This window comes from Portunus trituberculatus, chromosome 5, assembly GCF_017591435.1.
Source record: "Portunus trituberculatus isolate SZX2019 chromosome 5, ASM1759143v1, whole genome shotgun sequence".
Lineage (NCBI taxonomy): Eukaryota > Metazoa > Arthropoda > Malacostraca > Decapoda > Portunidae > Portunus > Portunus trituberculatus.
The window spans coordinates 6969077-6989076 of NC_059259.1; the positions used below are offsets into that span (position 1 = coordinate 6969077).

The 20000-nt window shown below is 33.7% G+C and overlaps 1 protein-coding gene across 2 annotated transcripts in view; it reads left to right on the forward strand.

Annotated features, from left to right (window-relative positions):
• LOC123515870 (lachesin-like) overlaps positions 1-16621 on the forward strand; it is a 57919-nt gene extending 41298 nt beyond the window's left edge. The window contains exons 4-6 of one of the 2 annotated variants that reach the window (XM_045274757.1): positions 1107-1215; positions 2487-2774; positions 15193-16621. In XM_045274757.1, the coding sequence (XP_045130692.1) occupies positions 1107-1215; positions 2487-2774; positions 15193-15356 (561 nt within the window). In that variant the 3' untranslated portion in view covers positions 15357-16621. The remainder of the gene's footprint in view (positions 1-1106; positions 1216-2486; positions 2775-15192) is intronic. The other variant, XM_045274764.1, reaches the window with a different exon arrangement.
• The last annotated feature ends 3379 nt before the right edge of the window (positions 16622-20000 follow it).

The window sequence follows — 20000 nt, forward strand, 5'->3', positions numbered from 1 at the left end:
ATTACTACTACTATTACTGCTACTTCTCCTGCTGTTGTTGCTGTTGCTGTTGCTACTACTACTACTACTACTACTACTACTACTACTACTACTACTGATTCTGCGTCCACTGTTATTGTTTCTTGTGGTCGTACAATCATAATAATAATAATAATAATAATAATAATAGTAACTAGCATAGTAATAACGTCGACAGATTCAACACCAGTAATGACATAATAACACTTTTAATTTGAGTAATAACAAGATTTCTTTGTTTGGTCAGTATTAAACAATTTACTCTGTGTGTTGTGTGTGTGTGTGTGTGTGTGTGTGTGTGTGTGTGTGTGTGTGTGTGTGTGTGTGTGTGTGTGTGTGTGTGTGTGTAACGTGTATCTATTCTTTTCTATTTCTACTTATCTTTCTATATTTATCTATCTACCTGACCGTACTCGTGTATTTGTTTTTTCGTCTATCCATCTATCTATCTATCTATCTATCTATTTTGTTTACCTATCCATCTATCGTATCTTAATTTCCTGCTTATCTATTTCTATCTATCTATCTAACTCTATATTCATTTTCTATATTTATCTGTCTATCCATCCATCAATCCTAAATATTCATACATTCACTTACTCACCTACCTATTTGTCTATCTATCTATTTACTCACCTATTCTCTCCCCCAGTCACCTTCTTACTCATCCCTCAATCTACCTGCTAACTCACCTCCTTATTCTATCTACTCATTCTTCACTCACCTACTTACTCATAACACTAATAACCTACCTTACTCATGTCTCTAATCTACCTGCTTACTCACCGCCTACTCATTCTCTCGACTCACACCTCAGTCACCTACCTTACTCATCTTTAATTCACCTACTTACTCACCTCCTTATTCTATCTACTCTTTCTTCACTCACCTACTTATTCATGCCAGTAATTACTCACCTACCTTACTCATATCCTAGTTTACCTGCTTACTCATTGCTTAATCATCTTGTGTACTCATCCCACACATGCTTTACCTACTCATGCCTCTATTCAAATACCTGTTTACTCATAACGGTAATCAAATACCTGCTTACTCATACCGCTAATCGTGTACCTGTGTGTGTGCAGATGTGGGAGTTGTCAATCCGCGACGTTCGGTTCACTGATGCGGGACTATACGAGTGTCAGCTTACCACGCATCCTCCCGCCTCGCTATTCTTCTGGCTCAGAGTGGTTGGTGAGTACTGCTACTACTACTACTACTATTACTACTACTACTACTACTACTACTACTACTACTACTACTACTACTACAGTGTGTTTTTTATATATATTTTTTGACCTTTGCTTGTCTCCTACACACACACACACACACACACACACACACACACACACACACACACACACACACACACACACACACACACACACACACACACACACCATAACATTCAACATTCATGCATCACATACACTTTCCACCATTCATGTCATGGTTTAGAGAGAGAGAGAGAGAGAAATGAACTTGCTATATTTATTTTTTTCCGTATTGGTAGAATCTCTCTCTCTCTCTCTCTCTCTCTCTCTCTCTCTCTCTCTCTCTCTCTCTCTCTCTCTCTCTCTCTCTCTCTCTCTCTGATATATACAAACACCCACAATTTACTATTACAAATAGTTCATTATATAGTTTCTGCAATTATATCCCCAGTTAGGTAAAGTAAGGTTAGGTTAGGTTAGGTAAGGTTAGGTTAGGTTAGGTTAGGTAAGGTGAGGTTAGGTTAGGTTAGGTAAGGTGAAGGTAAGGTAGGTTAGGTTAGGTTAGGTAAAGTCAGGTTAGTTTAGGCACAATATTGATGTGTATTGTAAGAGGCTTTAAAAGTGATATGATATTTGGCCATAAAGGGAAAAGAGAGGTGCAGTGAAGTCCATAAACCGTCATTATAAAGTTGAGAAGAGGCTCGTATAACTCTCTCTCTCTCTCTCTCTCTCTCTCTCTCTCTCTCTCTCTCTCTCTCTCTCTCTCTCTCTCTCTCTCTCTCTCTCTCTCGGCCTCTGGTGTGTGTAATATAGATAATGAGTTTCTTTTTGTCAACAAACAACACACGTTCTCTCTCTCTCTCTCTCTCTCTCTCTCTCTCTCTCTCTCTCTCTCTCTCTCTCTCTCTCTCTCTCTCTCTCTCTCTCTCTCTCTCTCTCTCTCTCTCTCTCTCTCTCTCTCTTGATAAAAAAAAATCTATAAATTCAGTCGTGCGTATTTTATTCTTAGTGGGATTTTATGAGTCACCACACACACACACGCACACACACACACACACACACACACACACACACACACACACACACACACACACACACACACACACACACACACACACACACACACACACACACACACACACACACACACACACACACACACACACACACACACACACACACACAGTTAACAAATCTATTCTAACATGGTACTTATTTTTGCCCTCTCTGTGTGTGCGTGTGTGTATACAGAGGCTCGTGCAGTTATCAGAGGTGGACCAGCCGTGCACGTACCAACAGGGGGACGGTTCACCCTTCACTGCACGGTTCACCTTGCCACAGAGACCCCTTCCTATATCTTCTGGTTCCACAATGGTACGATGGTGAACTTCCTGTCTCGTCGTGGGCTTCGAGTCGAGTCCCTCAGCCACACCTCCTCTGTCTTACGAGTGTCCGAGGTCATGTGGCGAGACGCGGGTACTTACAGATGTGAGCCGCACCGTGCTGTACCTGCGAATATGACGGTGCATGTGGTGGAAGGTACGTGTGGTGTTGTTAGAGTGGTGGTGGTGGTGGTGGTGGTTTGTTGTTGTGGTTTGGCTAGTTGGATGTAAATATGTAAATACTTTAGATATTCTGTAGCCGGTATTGTTGTTGTTTTATTGTTATTGTTATTGTTTCCAGAACTACTACTATTACTGATACTGTATTGCTGCTACTACTACTATTACTACTACTACTACTACTACTACTACTACTACTACAATAATAATAATAATGATAATAATAATAATAATAATAATAATAATGATAATAATAATAATGGTAATATTCGTTGTTTTGCCTCATTTTTTTTTTTTTTTTTTTTTTTGTGTGTTTTAATGAACTTTAATATTGCTTCATGTAAATAAATTTCTCTCTCTCTCTCTCTCTCTCTCTCTCTCTCTCTCTCTCTCTCTCTCTCTCTCTCTCTCTCTCTCTCTCTCTCTCTCTCTCTCTCTCTCTCTCTCTCTCTCTCTCTCTCTCTCTAATCAAACACCCTCTCTGGATGTTTGCTTGTTTGTGTATCTTCCCCCTTAGCACACTATATCTCAATTTTTCTCGTTCCTCTTCTTTTTGTTCCATTTTTCAGAAAGTTTCGTGTTGTAAATTGCCTTTCTTTATCATCATTTTCTTCCTATTCTTTTATTATTCCCTACTTTTTTCCCTCCGCCTCATGTTCGTCTTTTTTTTTTTTTTAAACTAGCGTGTCAACCTTTTTTCCATTTTCTTTCTATTATATAAAGAAACAGAAAAAAGAGAAAACGTGAAGGAAAAGAGGAAAGGTTAGAAAAATTGAAGAGAAATCCTTGACTTTTTCTTTTATGGGCGTTTCTTTATTTTTTCTTCTTTTATTTTCCCTTTTTTTTCCATTTTGTTCTTTCTTTCATTGTTTGGAAGCTCGTATGATATTTCTGTGTCAAGGGAATTTCTTTTGTTTCTATTTGAAGAGCAGCGTGGCGTAATATTTGTGATGGTTTTTTTACCCTCACATTCAGATCTGTGTCAGTATTCTTGTCTGTTTAAATACAAATGTTTGATCTACCTGGCTCTCTCTCTCTCTTTCGCTCTCTATTTAAATATCTATGTATCTTTATTCAGCAATGTGTCCTGCTGTCTTTATCTTTCCGTCTCTCTAACTCTCTCTTTGCTTATCTATTCGTCTATTCATTTTTTTGTATGAGTTTGTATATTTTCAGTTTCCTCTCTTTTATTGTATGTAAATATGTGTTTGTATTTATGCCTTAATTAACATGGATTTTTTTGTGTTTTTTTACAGTATGTACATTTGTGTGTGTATGTATTTATGTATTTATGTATTCTGTGTTTTATGTATGTGCATGTATATTCGTTGTTATAAGCTTATATTTTGTGTATACATCTATGCTTGCCCGTTATGTATATGTGTTTCTGTCTTTATGTTGTGTAAGTATTTATACCTATATTTGTGTATCTGTTTATCTATTTGTCTATCTTTCTGTTTACCTATTATTCTCTCTCTCTCTCTCTCTATCTGTCTATCTATCTGACTATCTATCTATGTATCTCTATTTATTCACATTTATATCTATATGTGTATCTGTCTATCTCTATCCATTTATCTTTCTATGTATGTATGTATGTATGTATGTATCTATCTATCTATCTATCTATTTATCTACCTAGTTTCGTACTTATCTTCCTATCTATCAATCAACCAATCAGCTCTTTTTATCCCTCCCTTCCTGCCTCCTTCCCTCCCTGCCTCCCTGCATCCATCCATCTATCTATCTTTCTATCTCTATCTATATCTATCTATCTATTTATGTATCTATCTATCTATCTATCTATCTATCTACCTACCTAGTTTCGTACCTACCTGCCTATTTATCTATCAATCAACCAATCAGCTCTTTTTACCCCTCCTGCCTCTTCCCTCCCTGCCTCCCTGCATCCATTCATCCATCCATCGATCTCTGACGGCTGCTTCTAAGAACTCCCCTAAGGGAATGGCCTCGACAGAAGAGTCTCCATTTATTCCTGTCCTTGCTTTCTCCCCTTCCATGCTCTTAATCCTCTCATTCACCTCTCTCGCTCTCTCTCTCTCTCTCTCTCTCTCTCCTTTCACAAACCCCAGCAATCTATCCTCCCATTTCACTGCGAGGCTTGCTTTTTTGCCATCTTTCTTCCTTACTCCTAGTCATCCCTCTGTACACAAGAGTTTCAGCATCCTTTCCTCGTAGAGTTAACCAGTGTTCTCAGTCTTGCATCACTTTTACTGGATACGCCTGAAACTCCTTGCCTAGTCCTGTATTTCCTCTTCTTTTTTACTTTAACTGCTTCAAGAGGACGTTTCAAAATGCTTCGGATATTTTGAGCTTTTGATTCGATTCTTTAATAACGGGATCTGGTGTTAGTGTTTTTTTTTCTGCCTTTTTATTTAAGACGATTGTTTCTCCTATATGTAAAAGTAAAAAGGAGACAATAAGTGCTTTCTGATTGCTAAATAGGTTATAAAAGCGCCTTATCATCGCTTAAAACTTAAAATATTTGTCATCTTCCATAAATCGTGTTTCAAAACTAATGTCTTTGCACTTTTTTCGTTCTAAGTTTGCTCCACTCGCTCTCCTTGACAGAACCAGTTGAACAAAGCAAGGCAGTTTCTGGGCATTTAAAAATTTAGCATACCTCGCCAATAGAAACATTTAAAAAGACTGAAAAGAACATTTGAAAAGACTAAAAAAGAAAGCAAAGTAAAGAGAATATCCTCACCATTGTGCCAAGTGTTTGACGTGGGTAGCCTTGTAACACCACCTCTCTCTCTCTCTCTCTTGATCTGCCTCCCTCAATAAATCCCGTGCCTTTCTGTTGCGTCAGTATCTCCTCCCAAGCTGTCCAGGTATTTCACTCGTTTCCCTCTATCTATTTGCCCTTCCATCATTCCTTATCAGCAGTTTTTTTTCTTTGGTTCTCTTATTCCTGGAACTTTTGTCTCTTTGGTTCTCACGAATGTTCTGTTCATTTCGTGTTCTTCTTAGTATAATTATTTGCCAGCTTCGTTGATGAAAGTCTTTACATTCACTTTTTTCTTAATTTCTCTGTTCTCTTTTCATGTTTTTGGTCAACCACTTTAGCACCATGACGCGTTTCCATATTCATTCTGTTTACTATATGGTGATTTTATACAGCTTCAGAAACTTATGTGGGGGATTAAAGTAGTGAAGACTGTGGCCAATAATCTTCTGACCTCCATAGACCCTTCCTAATGTCAATAAAATGGTCTAATCGTGCACAAATCCCAAAGTAAAAATGTGTCCCAGTACTGAAGGGGTTAGAATAATGAAGAATGTGGCCATTAATCTTCTGACCTCCATAGACCCATCCTAATGTTAATAAGATAATCTAATCGTGCACAAATCTCAACGTAAAAATGTGTCCCGGTATTGAAGGGGTTAAAATAGTAAAGACTGTGGCCATTAATCTTCTGACCTCCATACACTCTTCCTAATGTCAATAAAATGGTCTAATCGTGCACAAATCTCAAAGTAAAAATATGTCCCAGTAATGTAGACTGTGGCAATTAATCTTCTAACCTCCATAGACCCTTCCTAATGTCAATAAAATGATCTAATCGTGCACAAATCTCAAGGTAAAAATGTGTTCCAGTATTGAAGGGTTAAGTGTCCATTCTTCACTTGCAATATAGCAGAGAAGAACACACCAAAGACTGCAATAAACCCTGTATCGTAATTCCCTGTTAGTTAGGAAAGAGAAAATAGAAGAATGGTGTTGAATTGAGAAGTGCGCAGGAGGAAAATTTAAACTACGAAAATAAATAGTTGTTGGAAAAAAGGAAAAAGAAAGTGAGGAGGGAAACTGTTGAAAGGAACTATTAGGGGACTGCAAAGAGGGGGAAAAAGAGACTGGAAAAAAAGTTGGAATAGACTGGGAAAGAGGAAAATAGGGGACAGCAAAGGAAAAGCAATTAGACTACTGAAAGGAAAAAAGAGATACTAAAACAAACGAAAAGATTAGAGCACTGGAGAAAGGAAAATATGGTACGAATAGAAAGAAAAAATTACGACGCTGAGAAAAAAAATAGAGAAAAGGGAAGATTACTTAAAAAAAAGCTACAAAATTGAAGAAAAAAAGTGCGGAAAAAGGGAAAAGTAGGGAAGAACATTGCAAAAACGGAAAAAAATAGTAAAAAATGGAAAAGTCGAAAAAGTGGGAGAGAATACTGAAAAATATAGAAAAAATAAACCAAGTAACTAAAAAAGAGATAAGAGAAAAGCAAAAAAGGAAAAAAATGAATATAAAAAGGAACATGACTACAAAATAACCGAAAATGAGAAAGATTAGAGAAATTAACACAAAATTTACATAACAAAATCTTGGAAAATGAGAGATAATGATGATAAGAGAAAAACAAAAAGGAAAACAATAAATATAAAAGGAACGACTACAAAATAACCAAAAACGAGAAAGATAAAAAAAAAAAAAAACAGAATTCATATAAAAAAAACTTGGAAAATGAAAGATAATGATAATAAAAGAAAAACAAAAAGGAAAAAAAATAAATATAAAAAATAAACAAAAAGTTGAATAAGAAAAAAAATTATATAAAAAAAACTAAAAATGGGAGAAATGAACCAAAACCTCAAAAAAGACTAGAATACATTTTTTTTACTTTTTTTAATCTTTTTTTACCTATTTTTTTTATTCCTGACCTTATTTGCTATTTGATGTTTTTGTTTTACACCTTGAGACCTTTCGACCTTATATTTGGTGCTTTCTTTTTTTTTTTCTACACGACTTTATTTTAGTTTGATGCTATTTAATTTGTTTATTTATTTATTTATTTATTTATTTATTTTCTTCTCATTGTCACCTTTCGACTTTATATTTGAATTTTCTTTTCTTTTTTTTTTTTTACTTTTTAACACATTTTGACTTTATATTTGGCTTTTTTTTTTTACTTTTTAACACATTTCGACTTTTTTTTTTTTACTTTTTAACACCTTTTGACTTTATATATATATTTTTTTTACTTTGGCACCTTTTGACTTTATATTTGGCTTTTTTTTACTTTTTAACACCTTTTGACTTTATATTTGGCTTTTTTTTTTTTACTTTTTAACACATTTCGACTTTTTTTTGTACTTTTTAACACCTTTTGACTTTATATTTGACAATTTTTTTTCATTTCTTAACACTTTTTGACTTTAATTAACACTTTTTTTTAACTTTGACACCTTTTGACTTTATATATTGATTTTTTTTAACCTAGACTTTATATTTAATGCTTTCTTTAACCTCTTGATCCTTTTAATTTGACATTTGGCACAGTTTTAGACACACACTTCACTTTTTCATGTCTTCCTCTTCTTCGTCCACATCAGATCTGTCATGCACGTGTCACCTTCCTTAGTCAGTCACGTCACGGCCCAAACTCCTCATTTCATCACCTGTCCTCACTCACCCTCCCCTTCTGTTCCCATCACTAGCCTTGTCTGCTGGAGTTTTGATATTACTCTCTCTCTGTGTCTGTGTCTCTATCTCTGTCTTTCTCTGTCTCTCTATCTCTGTCTCTCTCTGTCTCTCTCTCTCTGTCTGTCTGTCTGTGTATATCTATCTTTCTCTGTCTCTCTGTCTATCTGTCTCTCTATCTCTCTCTCTCTCTCTCTCTCTCTCTCTCTCTCTCTCTCTCTCTCTCTCTCTCTCTCTCTCTCTCTCTCTCTCTCTCTCTGTGTCTCTATCTCTGTCTTTCTCTGTCTCTCTCTGTCTGTCTGTTTGTCTGTCTGTGTCTCTCTATCTTTCTCTGTCTCTCTCTCTCTATCTCTCTATCTCTCTCTCTCTCTCTCTCTCTCTCTCTCTCTCTCTCTCTCTCTCTCTCTCTCTCTCTCTCTCTCTCTCTCTCTCTCTCTCTCTCTCTCTCTCTCTCTCTCTCTCTCTCTCTCTCTCTCTCTCTCTCTCTCTCAATATATGTTCCAAATATATCTGTGTCTGTTTGCCTGTTTGTCTGTGTGTGTGTGTGTGTCCATATATCCTTGCATAGAACCTTCATTTATCTGTGTGTGTGTGTGTGTGTGTGTGTGTGTGTGTGTGTGTGTGTGTGTGTGTGTGTGTGTGTGTGTGTGTGTGTGTGTGTGTGTGTGTGTGTGTGTTTAGTCCATTTTTCTCTTACTTATTTCATTTTTCTCTGCTTATTTCGTATTTTCTCCTTTAAAAGTTTGTCCTTCACTGTAATATTAATTTTTCTCTCCCCTAGATTATAGTCTTAATATTTTCATCACTTTTTTTTTCAGTTTGACATTTTTTCTTGCATTTTATATTATTTATCTCTCTCTCTCTCTCTCTCTCTCTCTCTCTCTCTCTCTCTCTCTCTCTCTCTCTCTCTCTCTCTCTCTCTCTCTCTCTCTCTCTCTCTCTCTCTCTCTCTCTCTCTCTCTCTCTCTCTCTCTCTCTCTCTCTCTGTTTTCTTTATCTTTATCTTGTTTTGTTTCCTTTCGTAATTATTTCCCTCTCTCTCCTTTTCTGTTTATCATTTGTTTCATTTATTTTACATTATTTTCTCTTCCTATTTTCTTTATTTATCATTTTCCCTCTTTATCCTCTTTTCTCTTCTAGTCTTCTTACTTCTTCATCTTAATCAACTAACTTTCCTTCTCTCTCTCTCTCTCTCTCTATTTCTTTTCATCTTTCCTCCTTTCTCATCATCCCTTCTTTATCATAATCCTTCTTATCTCATTCTTTCTTTCTCTCTTTCTCTTCCTTTGCACTTTATATATTTTATCTTTTTTTTTTTTTCTCTATCTTTCTCTCTTCTTTTGTCTTGTTTTTTCCTCGTATAATCTTTCCTTTTTTCCTTTTCTCGTCTTTCCTTTCTCTTCGTCGTTCTTTTGTTATTTCTTTCCTCTCTCTCTCTCTCTCTCTCTCTCTCTCTCTCTCTCTCTCTCTCTCTCTCTCTCTCTCTCTCTCTCTCTCTCTCTCTCTCTCTCTCTCTCTCTCTCTCTCTCTCTCTCTCTCTCTCTCATGTTGTCATCTTTTTCTTCTTTACTTTCTTTCATATTCCTTCCTTTCATTATCTCCATCTTTTCTTATTTATTTCTTCTTCTTCTTCTTCTTCTTCTTCTTCTTCTTCTTCTTCTTCTTCTTCTTCTTCTTCTTCTTCTTCTTCTTCTTCTTCTTCTTCTTCTTCTTCTTCTTCTTCTTCTTCTTCTTCTTCTTCTTCTTCTTCTTCTTCTTCTTCTTCTTCTTCTTCTTCTTCTTCTTCTTCTTCTTCTTCTTCTTCTTCTTCTTCTTCTTCTTCTTCTTCTTCTTCTTCTTCTTCTTCTTCTTCTTCTTCTTCTTCTTCTTCTTCTTCTTCTTCTTCTTCTTCTTCTTCTTCTTCTTCTTCTTCTTCTTCTTCTTCTTCTTCTTCTTCTTCTTCTTCTTCTTCTTCTTCTTCTTCTTCTTCTTCTTCTTCTTCTTCTTCTTCTTCTTCTTCTTCTTCTTCTTCTTCTTCTTCTTCTTCTTCTTCTTCTTCTTCTTCTTCTTCCTTCTTTCTCCACCATTTCACCATTCTTATCTCCTTTCATCTTATTACATTTCCTCTTTTTACTTACTCTCTCCTATTATCTCTCCATGTTCTCTTTATTTACTCCTTCTTTCCCTCCATTCATCATTGCACACTGTCCTTCCTCCTTCCTCTTTCCTCTTTCCTCTTTCCTATGCACTCCTCACCTCTTCTGTCCTCCCACATTTTAATATTGTCCTCTTAAGCGCCAATACCTCCTCACTTCTCTTCGCCAATATTTTCCTCTTGGTTCACAGTATAATATTTTTTTTCCTCCCTCTCCTCCCTCCCTCCCTGCCTGCCTGCCAGCCTGCCTGCCTCACTGCCTCCATCCTCTCCTTGTCTCCTCTTCCTCCTACTCTTTCTCCTCCTCTTCCTCCTCTTCCTCTTCCTCCTCGACGTCCCAGTTCGTCTATAAAGAGAGTGTGCTGGTGCCTCGAGGTTTATTGGCTGTTGCATTCCTCTTCTTCCTCCTCTTCCTCTTCTTTTTCCTTTTTTTTTCCCTTTTTCCCTATTTCATATATTTGTCCACTTTTTTTCTGCTTTTTTTTATTTTAGTTTTTTTTTTTTTGTTTTTTTTCCTTTTTTTCTGCCTTTTTTTGTTTTTTTTTGTTTTCTTATTCTTTTCTTATTCTTGTTCCTTTTCTTATTCTTGTTTTTTTTTTTTTGTTGGTATTGTATGGTTGTTGTTCATATCCTTCTCCTCCTCCGCATTCTTTCTCCCTCCTCCTCCTCCTCCTCCTCCTCCTCCTCCTCCTCCTCCTCCTCCTCCTCCTCCTCCTCCTCCTCCTCCTCCTTCTCCTTTTCCTCCTCTTCCATATTTAATGTGATTACTTTCCCTAGTCTTTTTTGATGCCCTTCTTTTATCTTTGTGTATTGTGCTTTTTTCAATTCTTTTTTTTTCCTTTCCTTCCTTTGTTTCTTTTATCTTCCTTTCTATATTTTTCTTATTTATGATTTTTTGCTTATTATTCACGTATTTTTCTTTATTCTTTTCTCTCTAGTTCCTTTTTTTTTATTCTAGTTCTTTATTTCTTTTTCTCTATCTATATTCTTGTTTATCTGTTTATCTATCATTGTTTTATTCATTATCTTTTATTCGTTCACCTTTGTATGAAGTTTTTATCTTCGTCTGCATTTATAATCCGATTAAACTCACTTTTATCTTATCGTTCATCTTCTTATCTCATTTCTTTGTCTTGTCATTATTTCGTGGTTTTCTGTTATCATTAATCACTTTGTACGCAGCGTCTTCTGTACTTAACTCTTTCAATCCATCTTTATCTAATTTATGTTTCTATTAAGCCACTCACTGTTCCTCTGGTGGTGAACAGGTATAGCTTGTGTGAGTGTTTGAAGTACCATGTCTCTGTAACCACGAGGCGAACAAGGAGGTAACCGTGGCTATTTCAGAGGGCTAATTCTTAATCTCTTACGTACCATATCACGTTCTCATATTCATTCTGCTTACTATTTGGTGGTTTTATACAGCTTCAGAGACTTATGTGTGGTGGAATAACCCTTTCAGTATCATGCCGCGTTTCGATATTCATTCTGCTTATTATTTGGTAGTTGTATATAGCTTCAGAAACGTTTGTTAGGGGCTTAAAATAGTGAAGACTGTGGCCATTAATCTTCTGACCTCCATTTGGCCATCCTAATATCAATAGATTGGTTTTATTATACACAAATCTCAAGGTAAAAGTGTGTCCCAGTATTGAAGGGGTCAAGACTGTTCCCCACCTTTTGAAATGCTAAGAGTTTGATTCACGATTGTCTTGTGTTGCAGAAGTATAACAAACTAAGCTAACCAACTCCAAATTTAACTAAACTACACGTTGCAGAATTTAAAGAGAGGCAACCGTGGCCATTTAAGAAACCTGCTGCTTGAGACTGTTTCCCGCCCTTTGAAATGCTAAGAGTTTGATTCACGCTCGTCTTGTGGTTCTAGAAATAAAACGTAACCTAAGCTAACCAATTCTAACTTAACTAAACCAAACTTAACGTAACTTAACTTGAATTAACTTAACCAATATTTCGTAGTATTTATTTCCCTCCTTTTCTTTTTTCTTTAGTTTTACAATGCACTTTTCTTTTTCATTAATATATTTACATCCTTTCCTGTCTCATCCTGTCTCATCTTTAATCATTTCCTTTCTCTCTCTCTCTCTCTCTCTCTCTCTCTCTCTCTCTCTCTCTCTCTCTCTCTCTCTCTCTCTCTCTCTCTCTCTCTCTCTCTCTCTCTCTCTCTCTCTCTCTTTCCATCCCAGTATTAACTCTTGATCTCTGTCGCTTCCTTCTTCCTGTAACAATTCATTATAAATTGTCTAACCACTTCTATTTTTCTTTCTTTATTATCTATCTGCATATTTACTGTTCAAACTCATCACTTATTATATTCTCTTTTTTTTTGTCTTTCCTAACATTTTTTCCCCTTGTCTTCCTAATCCTTCCAATATCTTTATCTTATTATCTTATTTACTCTGCTAATTCCTCACTAATCATTTCCTTCTCTTCCTCCTTTCTCTTTTACTCAAACTGCCTTCTCTTTCTTCTTTTTATCTATAATCTTCCTTCTTTATCACTTCTTTCTCTTTTCTCTATGTTCAAATTCCTTTCTCTTCCTTCTCTCTATTCAATTTCCGGATCGTTTATCATTCCCTTCTCTTCTCCCTCTTTTCAAATTCCTTTCTCTCTCTCTCTCTCTCTCTCTCTCTCTCTCTCTCTCTCTCTCTCTCTCTCTCTAAATTCTTCATCTCTTAACATTCTCTTTCTCATTTCTATTCAAATTCCATCTCTCTTGTTTTCCTCTCTGTCAAAATTATCTTCTCTTATTATTCCTTTCTTTCTTTGTTTTTATTCAAATTTCTGATCTTTTTTTTTTTTTCATCCTTTCTATTGTAATTCCTTCGTCTGTTAATATTACTTCCTCTTTCTCTTTCTCGTATTTTCCTTCTCTTGTTTTCCTCTGTCTAAATTTCCTTAATTTTCTTTATTGTTTCTATTCAGTTTTTTTTTATCTCTTGTTTTTTTTATCATTTTTATTCTAGTTCCTTTCTTTATTAACATTACTTTCTTCTTCTCGTGTTTTCCTTCTCTTGTTTTCCTCTGTCAGAATTATCTATTATTTTTCTTTTTCCATCTGGTCTCTATTCAATTTTTTTATCTTTTCTTTGTTTTTATCTTTTTTGTTGTAATTCCTTCCTTTGTTAACATTATTTCCTCCTTCTCGTGTTTTCCTTCTCTTGTTTTCCTGTCAAAAATTACCTTATTACCTTCTTTTTTCTGATCTATTATTTTTTTTATCTTGTTTTTTTATTCTTTATTGTAATTCCTTCCTTTATTAACATTATTTCCTTCTTCTCGTGTTTTCCTTCTCGTTTCCCTCTGCAAAATTACCTTATTATTATTTTTCTCTCTTTAAATTTCTTTGCTTTATTTCTTGTTTCTTCGTACTGGTTTTTTTTTTTTTTTTTTTCGTTTTTATTTAACATTGTTTCCTCCTCCTCTTAGTGTTTCCTTTTTTTTTTTCCTGTTAAAATGATCTTATAATCTTTTTTAATCCTTTTTTTGTGATCTATTCATATTTCTTAGCTCTGTTTGTTTCATCCTTTCCGTTTTAATTTTTTTCGTGTTTTTTTTAATCATTGCTTGCTCGTTTTCGTGTTTTCTTTCCCTTGTTTTCCTCTCACAAAATTACTTTCTTAATTTTTTTGATCTCTTTTTCTTAGCTCTTGTTTTTCATTTTTTCCAGTGTAATTTCTTAATCTTTTAACAATACATTCTTCTCTTCGTATTTTCCTTCTTTTGCTTTCCTGTCAAAATTACCTTTTATTTCTGTTATCTATTCAAATTTGTTAGTTTTCTCTTGTTTGTTGATCTTTTGTACCGTAATTTCTATGTCTTTTGATATTGCCTCCTCCTCCTCCTCCTCCTCCTCGTTTCTTTTCCTCAATATTACCTTCTTATTTATTTATTTGTATGTTCTATTCATATTTGTTAGGTTTCTCTTGTTTTTTTTATCTCTTGTATTGTAATTTCTTCATCTTTTAACATTGCTCTTTCCTCCTCGTGTTTCCCTTCTCTTGTATTCTTTTCCAAAAATTAGTTTATCATTTTTCTTTTTTGCTATTCTTTATTTAAATTTCTTAGGTCTCTGTTGCTTTATTCATCCTCTCTCTCTCTCTCTTTTTTTTTTTTTATACCATGTGGGCTTTTCACGGGAATTTATGGGCTAAAGGGGATATTGTTTAGGGTACCTCCTATCTCAAAGCCCACCCGCTAGGAAACCGTTGCCCCGAGTGAGGAAGCCCAACCTACACTCGGACCGTGGACAGGATTCGAACCCGTGCGCTTGGAGACCCTCGGACCCCAAAGCGCGCATGGTTCCACTGTACCATTTTTTAGCAGTGTTTCCTCCTCCTCTGTTCTCCTGTCAAAATTGCCTTCATGTTATTTATTTTTCTTTTTTTTTCTGTTCTCTATTAAGATTTCTTAGTTCTGTTTCTTTCATAACTTATACTTTAATTTCTTCATCTTTTAACATTGCATTTTTTTCACTGTATTTCTCTTCTCTTGTCTTCCTTTCTCAAAATTATGTAGCTTTTTATTTCATTTTTTTTTCTGGTCTCTATTCAAATACTTCACCTTTGTTGATCTTTTTCCATCCCTTTATTGTAATTTCTTTATCTTTTAACATTGCATTCTTCTCTCCGTATTTCTCTTCTTGTCTTCCTTTCCAAAAATTAGGTAGTTTCTTATTTCTTTCTTCTTTCTGGTCTCTATTCAAATACCTTACCTTTGTTGCTATTTTTCCATCCCTTCTACTGTAATTTCTTCGTCTTTTAACATTGCTTTTTCCTCCTCTTGCTTTCCTGACAGGGGAGAAACACGCAGCCTTACACAACGGCCAAAAGGAGTCAAGTGAACAGGACTCCCCCGCAGCTGGCAGTGGACTCACCCTCACGCTCTCCTCTTCGCTGATTGGCTCCCTCTGCTTGCTGGCCGTCCAATGGGGTGGCGGCTTCCCGAGTGTAAACACTTGATGATCTTTTTTTCCATTTCTTTCCCCACGTTTTCTTTCCTTTCGTCCACCGAGATGTCTGTGTTTGTGCGGTGTTTTTAATCGGCGTTTGTGTCCCTCCTGTGTGTGAAAGTGTGTTTGTTAAGTTCGTTTCGTGTTTGTAAAGATGTAATGTAATGAGTGACAATGTACCGAGGCTAGGTAAGGGGTTTTGTTTATTGTATTAGTGTGTTTTGTCAAGTTTTTGTGTGTGTGAACGTTGACAAGTGGAGTGTTGTTATTTGAAGAGATGTAACATAAGGAAGTGAATGTTGAATTGTGAAGGTGCTTGGCCTAAATAAACTGGAGAGATTTGTTTACGAATATTGAGAGAGAGAGAGAGAGAGAGAGAGAGAGAGAGAGAATGTATTTTTCGTTAATATGTATTTTTATTAATATATTCTCTCATTTTTGCTGCTCTTTGTGAATTAATGAATATGACAAGAAGGTGAAAAAGGTGTTAAATAAAATATCTTGTTTCTTAATGCATGATAATTTTTTAAAGGCCTGAGAGAAAACTATTCATTTTGTGACTTTTTTCTTCGGTTCTCTTAGTGAAGGAAAGAAATAAGACGAGGAAATGAAAATATGTGACTGCCGATGCATGGATGATTGAAGGAAACTGAGAGAGAAAAAAAAAAGTCTAAAAATGAAAAAAATCGATAGAAAAAGGAGAAGGAAAAGAAAAAAAATGAAGAAAAATAAACATGAATGAATTAGTTTTCCGAAATTTCACTTTTTTTTTTCCATTTTTTTTTTTTTTTAGAGAGAGAGAGAGAGAGAGAGGATTTATTCTTTTCTGACTAATCTTTTTTTCTTTTTCTTTTTCTGCTTTTATAAACTTTTTTTTTAACTAAGATGTGGAAAAAAAAAACAATGTAAGCTTCTATTGTGAAATTAAAATATAGTGTAGTGAATTGCGATATGAATAGTGGAGTAGAAAATTATTGTACAGTATTATTAATATTTTTGTTCATAGAGTTAAAGAACACGTGGTACGAAATGCATTAAGGTCAAAAAACTGTTATTTGTTCTTCGTTCAGAAAAGTTTTGCTGTGAAATGCGACAAAAAAAATAAAGCAATGAAAGAAAACGAGAAAAAAAGAAAATTGTTGAAAGAAAGAAAAGGAAAAAAAAAGGTTGGTTAAACGAAAGTAAAGAAAAAAGGTGTGGTGAACGAAAGAAAAGGAGAGAAGTAAAAGGGAAAGCTATGTTGAACTAAAGAAAAAGAGGAAAAGACTAAGATATGTTGAACAAAAGAAAGGAAAGAAGAAAGAAAAACTGTTGAACGAAAGAAAAGAAGGAAAAAGAAAAGCAATGTTGAAAGAAAGAAAAAAATGTTGAATGAAAAAACGAAAGAAAAAGAAAAGCTATGTTGAAAGAAAGAAAATAAAAAAACTATGTTGAACGAAAAAAACGGAAGAAAAAAAAGAAAAGCTATGTTGAACGAAAGAAAATGGAAAATAACGAAAGAAATGGAAAAAAAAGAAAAGCTATATTGAACGAAAGGAAAAGAAAAATAAGTTTAGTGAAAGAAAACGGAAGAAAAAAAAAGAAAAGCTATGTTGAACGAAAGAAAATGGAAAATAACGAAAGAAAAGGAAAAAAAAAGAAAAGCTATATTGAACGAAAGTGAAAGAAAAATAAGTTTAACGAAAAAAAAGCTGTTGAACGAAAGAAAATGGAAAATAACGATAGAAAAGGAAAGCTATATTGAACGAAAGTGAAAGAAAAATAAGTTTAACGAAAGAAAACGGAAGAAAAAAAAGAAAAGCTATGTTGAACGAAAGAAAAAGAAAGAAAGGCTATTTTCACTTGTTTATTATTGTTTATATTTATTTATTTATTTATTTTTTGTTTTATTTTTTGTTTTATTTTCTTTACTTCTGCTTTCTTGAAACAATGAACGAAATGAAACAAGAAATTCTCAACTGTTATGTAATGAGAAAGTTACACTCAAATTTGGCGGGAAAAGTTTAATGTAAAAATCGAACATAAATCATCTAAGTATTTTCAATTTTTTTCATATTTTTCGTTGGTGATTTGAACGAAAAAAATGAGAAAAATTAAATAAACTGCAACTGAATAGGAAAAAAAAGTCATTTATATATTTTTCGTCTTTTCATTTTTTTCTATTGACTTATTTGTGAAAGTCATCTATTTTTATTTATTTATTTTATTATTTTCATTTTGATTTGAACGAAAAAGGAAAAAATAAGATTTATATATTTTCATTTTTCATTTTTATTGATTTATTTGTGAAAGTCATCAATTTTTTATTCATTTATTTATTTAATTTTTTTATTTTGGATTTGAACGAAAAAAAAAATGAGAAAAATTAAATAAACTTTAACTGAAAAGGGAAAAAAAAGACATTTATATATTTTTTCATCTTTTTTTATTTTTCTATTAATTTCTTTGTGAAAGTTGGTGGAAATAAACGAACAGATAAATGAGTAACCAAGACAACGAGATAAACCTGTCAGTGTTGTTAATTGAGAGTTGTAAAGTGGTCTGGTTGTTATTGTGTTGTGGCCATTAATCCTTGTTATTGTCGTGTTCACCTTTCTTTTTTTTTTTTTTTTATTTATTTTATTTATTTATTTGTGTGTGTGTGTGTGTGTGTGTGTGTGTGTGTGTGTAGTACTACCATTGTTATTATTAAATTTTGTTCTTATCATTATTATTATTATTATTATTATTATTATTATTATTATTATTGTAGTAGTAGCAATTGTAGTAGTGGTGATGGTGGTGGTGATGGTGGTGGTGGTGGTGGTATAAATAATGGTTGCAGAAATAAAGACAATACTTTATATTATTTTACATTAATCTCTCTCTCTCTCTCTCTCTCTCTCTCTCTCTCTCTCTCTCTCTCTCTCTCTCTCTCTCTCTCTCTCTCTCTCTCTCTCTCTCTCTCTCTCTCACACACACACACACACACACTTTCCCTTGTGTACATAGTGAAGGCTGTGCAGGATTTAGTGTACTTGATATTGATGCGTGTCGGTTTCATACGTACATACATATCGAATTTTGCCGCGTGTGTGTGTGTGTGTGTGTGTGTGTGTGTGTGTGTGTGTGTGTGTGTGTGTGAAAATGATATGCCGACCTAGCTAATTATGTATGTAAACCTGTTATTTAAGCCCTGTGTGTGTGTGTGTGTGTGTGTGTGTGTTTTGTCTTGTACTATATGGCACTGTTTGTTTGTTTGTTTGTGCCCCCTCCTACTCATCCTCCTGCTGCTGCTGCTGCTGCCGCTGGTGCAATAAAAGTCAGTCCCTGTATGCGTTTGTTTACTTGTTTGCTTTTTAACTTAATTGCAGAATGACGCAACTCACCCGTTCTCCCTCAAACCAGCTGCCTCCCGTTTTCTGTTGTAAGTATTGTAAGGGAAACTAAATATTGTGGTTTTATTTTCCTTGTGTTTATTTTATTGGTTATTAATTTTTGCCTAAATATTATCCTTATTTTTCCCCTTTTTTTGTTTATTTATTTTCATTTTTTCATTTATGTTCTCCCTCAAACTAGCTGCCTCCCGTTTTCTATTGGTGTTATTATAAGGGAAACTAATTATCGTGTTTTTCTTTTCCTTTCGTTTATCTTTTTTTTTATTCAGTTTTGTTGATTATTTTAAACTTTTTCACTCTATGTGTTATCAGTGACAAGAAATATTACCCTTTATTTTTCCTCCGTTTTCGTTATTTTTATTTATTTATTTTTCATTATGTCGATTTCCTTTTTTTTCTTCATTTGTGCCTATTTTATTATTATTTTTCTTATTTTTTTCACTGTTATAATGGACACTATGCTTTATTTTTCCTATTTTTCTTTTCTTTTTTTTTCTTCATTTATGCCTTTTTATTATTATTTTTCTTATTTTTTCACTGTTATAATGGACACTAAATATTATGCTTTATTTTTCCTATTTTTCTTTTCTTTTTTTTTTCTTCATTTATGCCTTTTTTATTATTATTTTTCTTATTATTTCACTGTTATAATGAACACTAAATATTATGTTTTATTTTTCCTATTTTTCTTTTTTTTTCTTCATTTATGCCTTTTTTATTATTATTTTTCTTATTTTTTTCACTGTTATAATGGACACTAAATATTGTGCTTTATTTTTCCTATTTTTTTTTCTTCATTTATGCCTTTTTATTATTATTATTTTTCTTATTTTTTCATTGTTATAATGGACACTAAATATTATGCTTTATTTTTCCTATTTTTCTTTTTTTTTCTTCATTTATGCTTTTTTTATTATTATTTTTCTTATTTTTTCACTGTTATAATGAACACTAAATATTATGCTTTATTTTTCCTATTTTTTTTTTTTTTTTTTTCTTCATTTGTCTTTTATTTTAACTGACTCGCCTGTTTCTCTTTTTCGTTTATCTTTATTTTTCTTCATGTCTGTCGATTTGTTTCATTATTTTCATTTATAAGTATTGGAAATTAAATAATATACTTTTTTTCATTTCTTTCGTTCATTTTTTTTTTTTTTTTTTTTTTCCATTTTTTTTTTTTTTTTTCTCTTTCTTTCGTTTACTTTTTCACTGGTATGTATTGAAAGGGAAACTGAATATGCTCTTTTTTCTCTTTCTTTCGTTCATTTTATTATTCA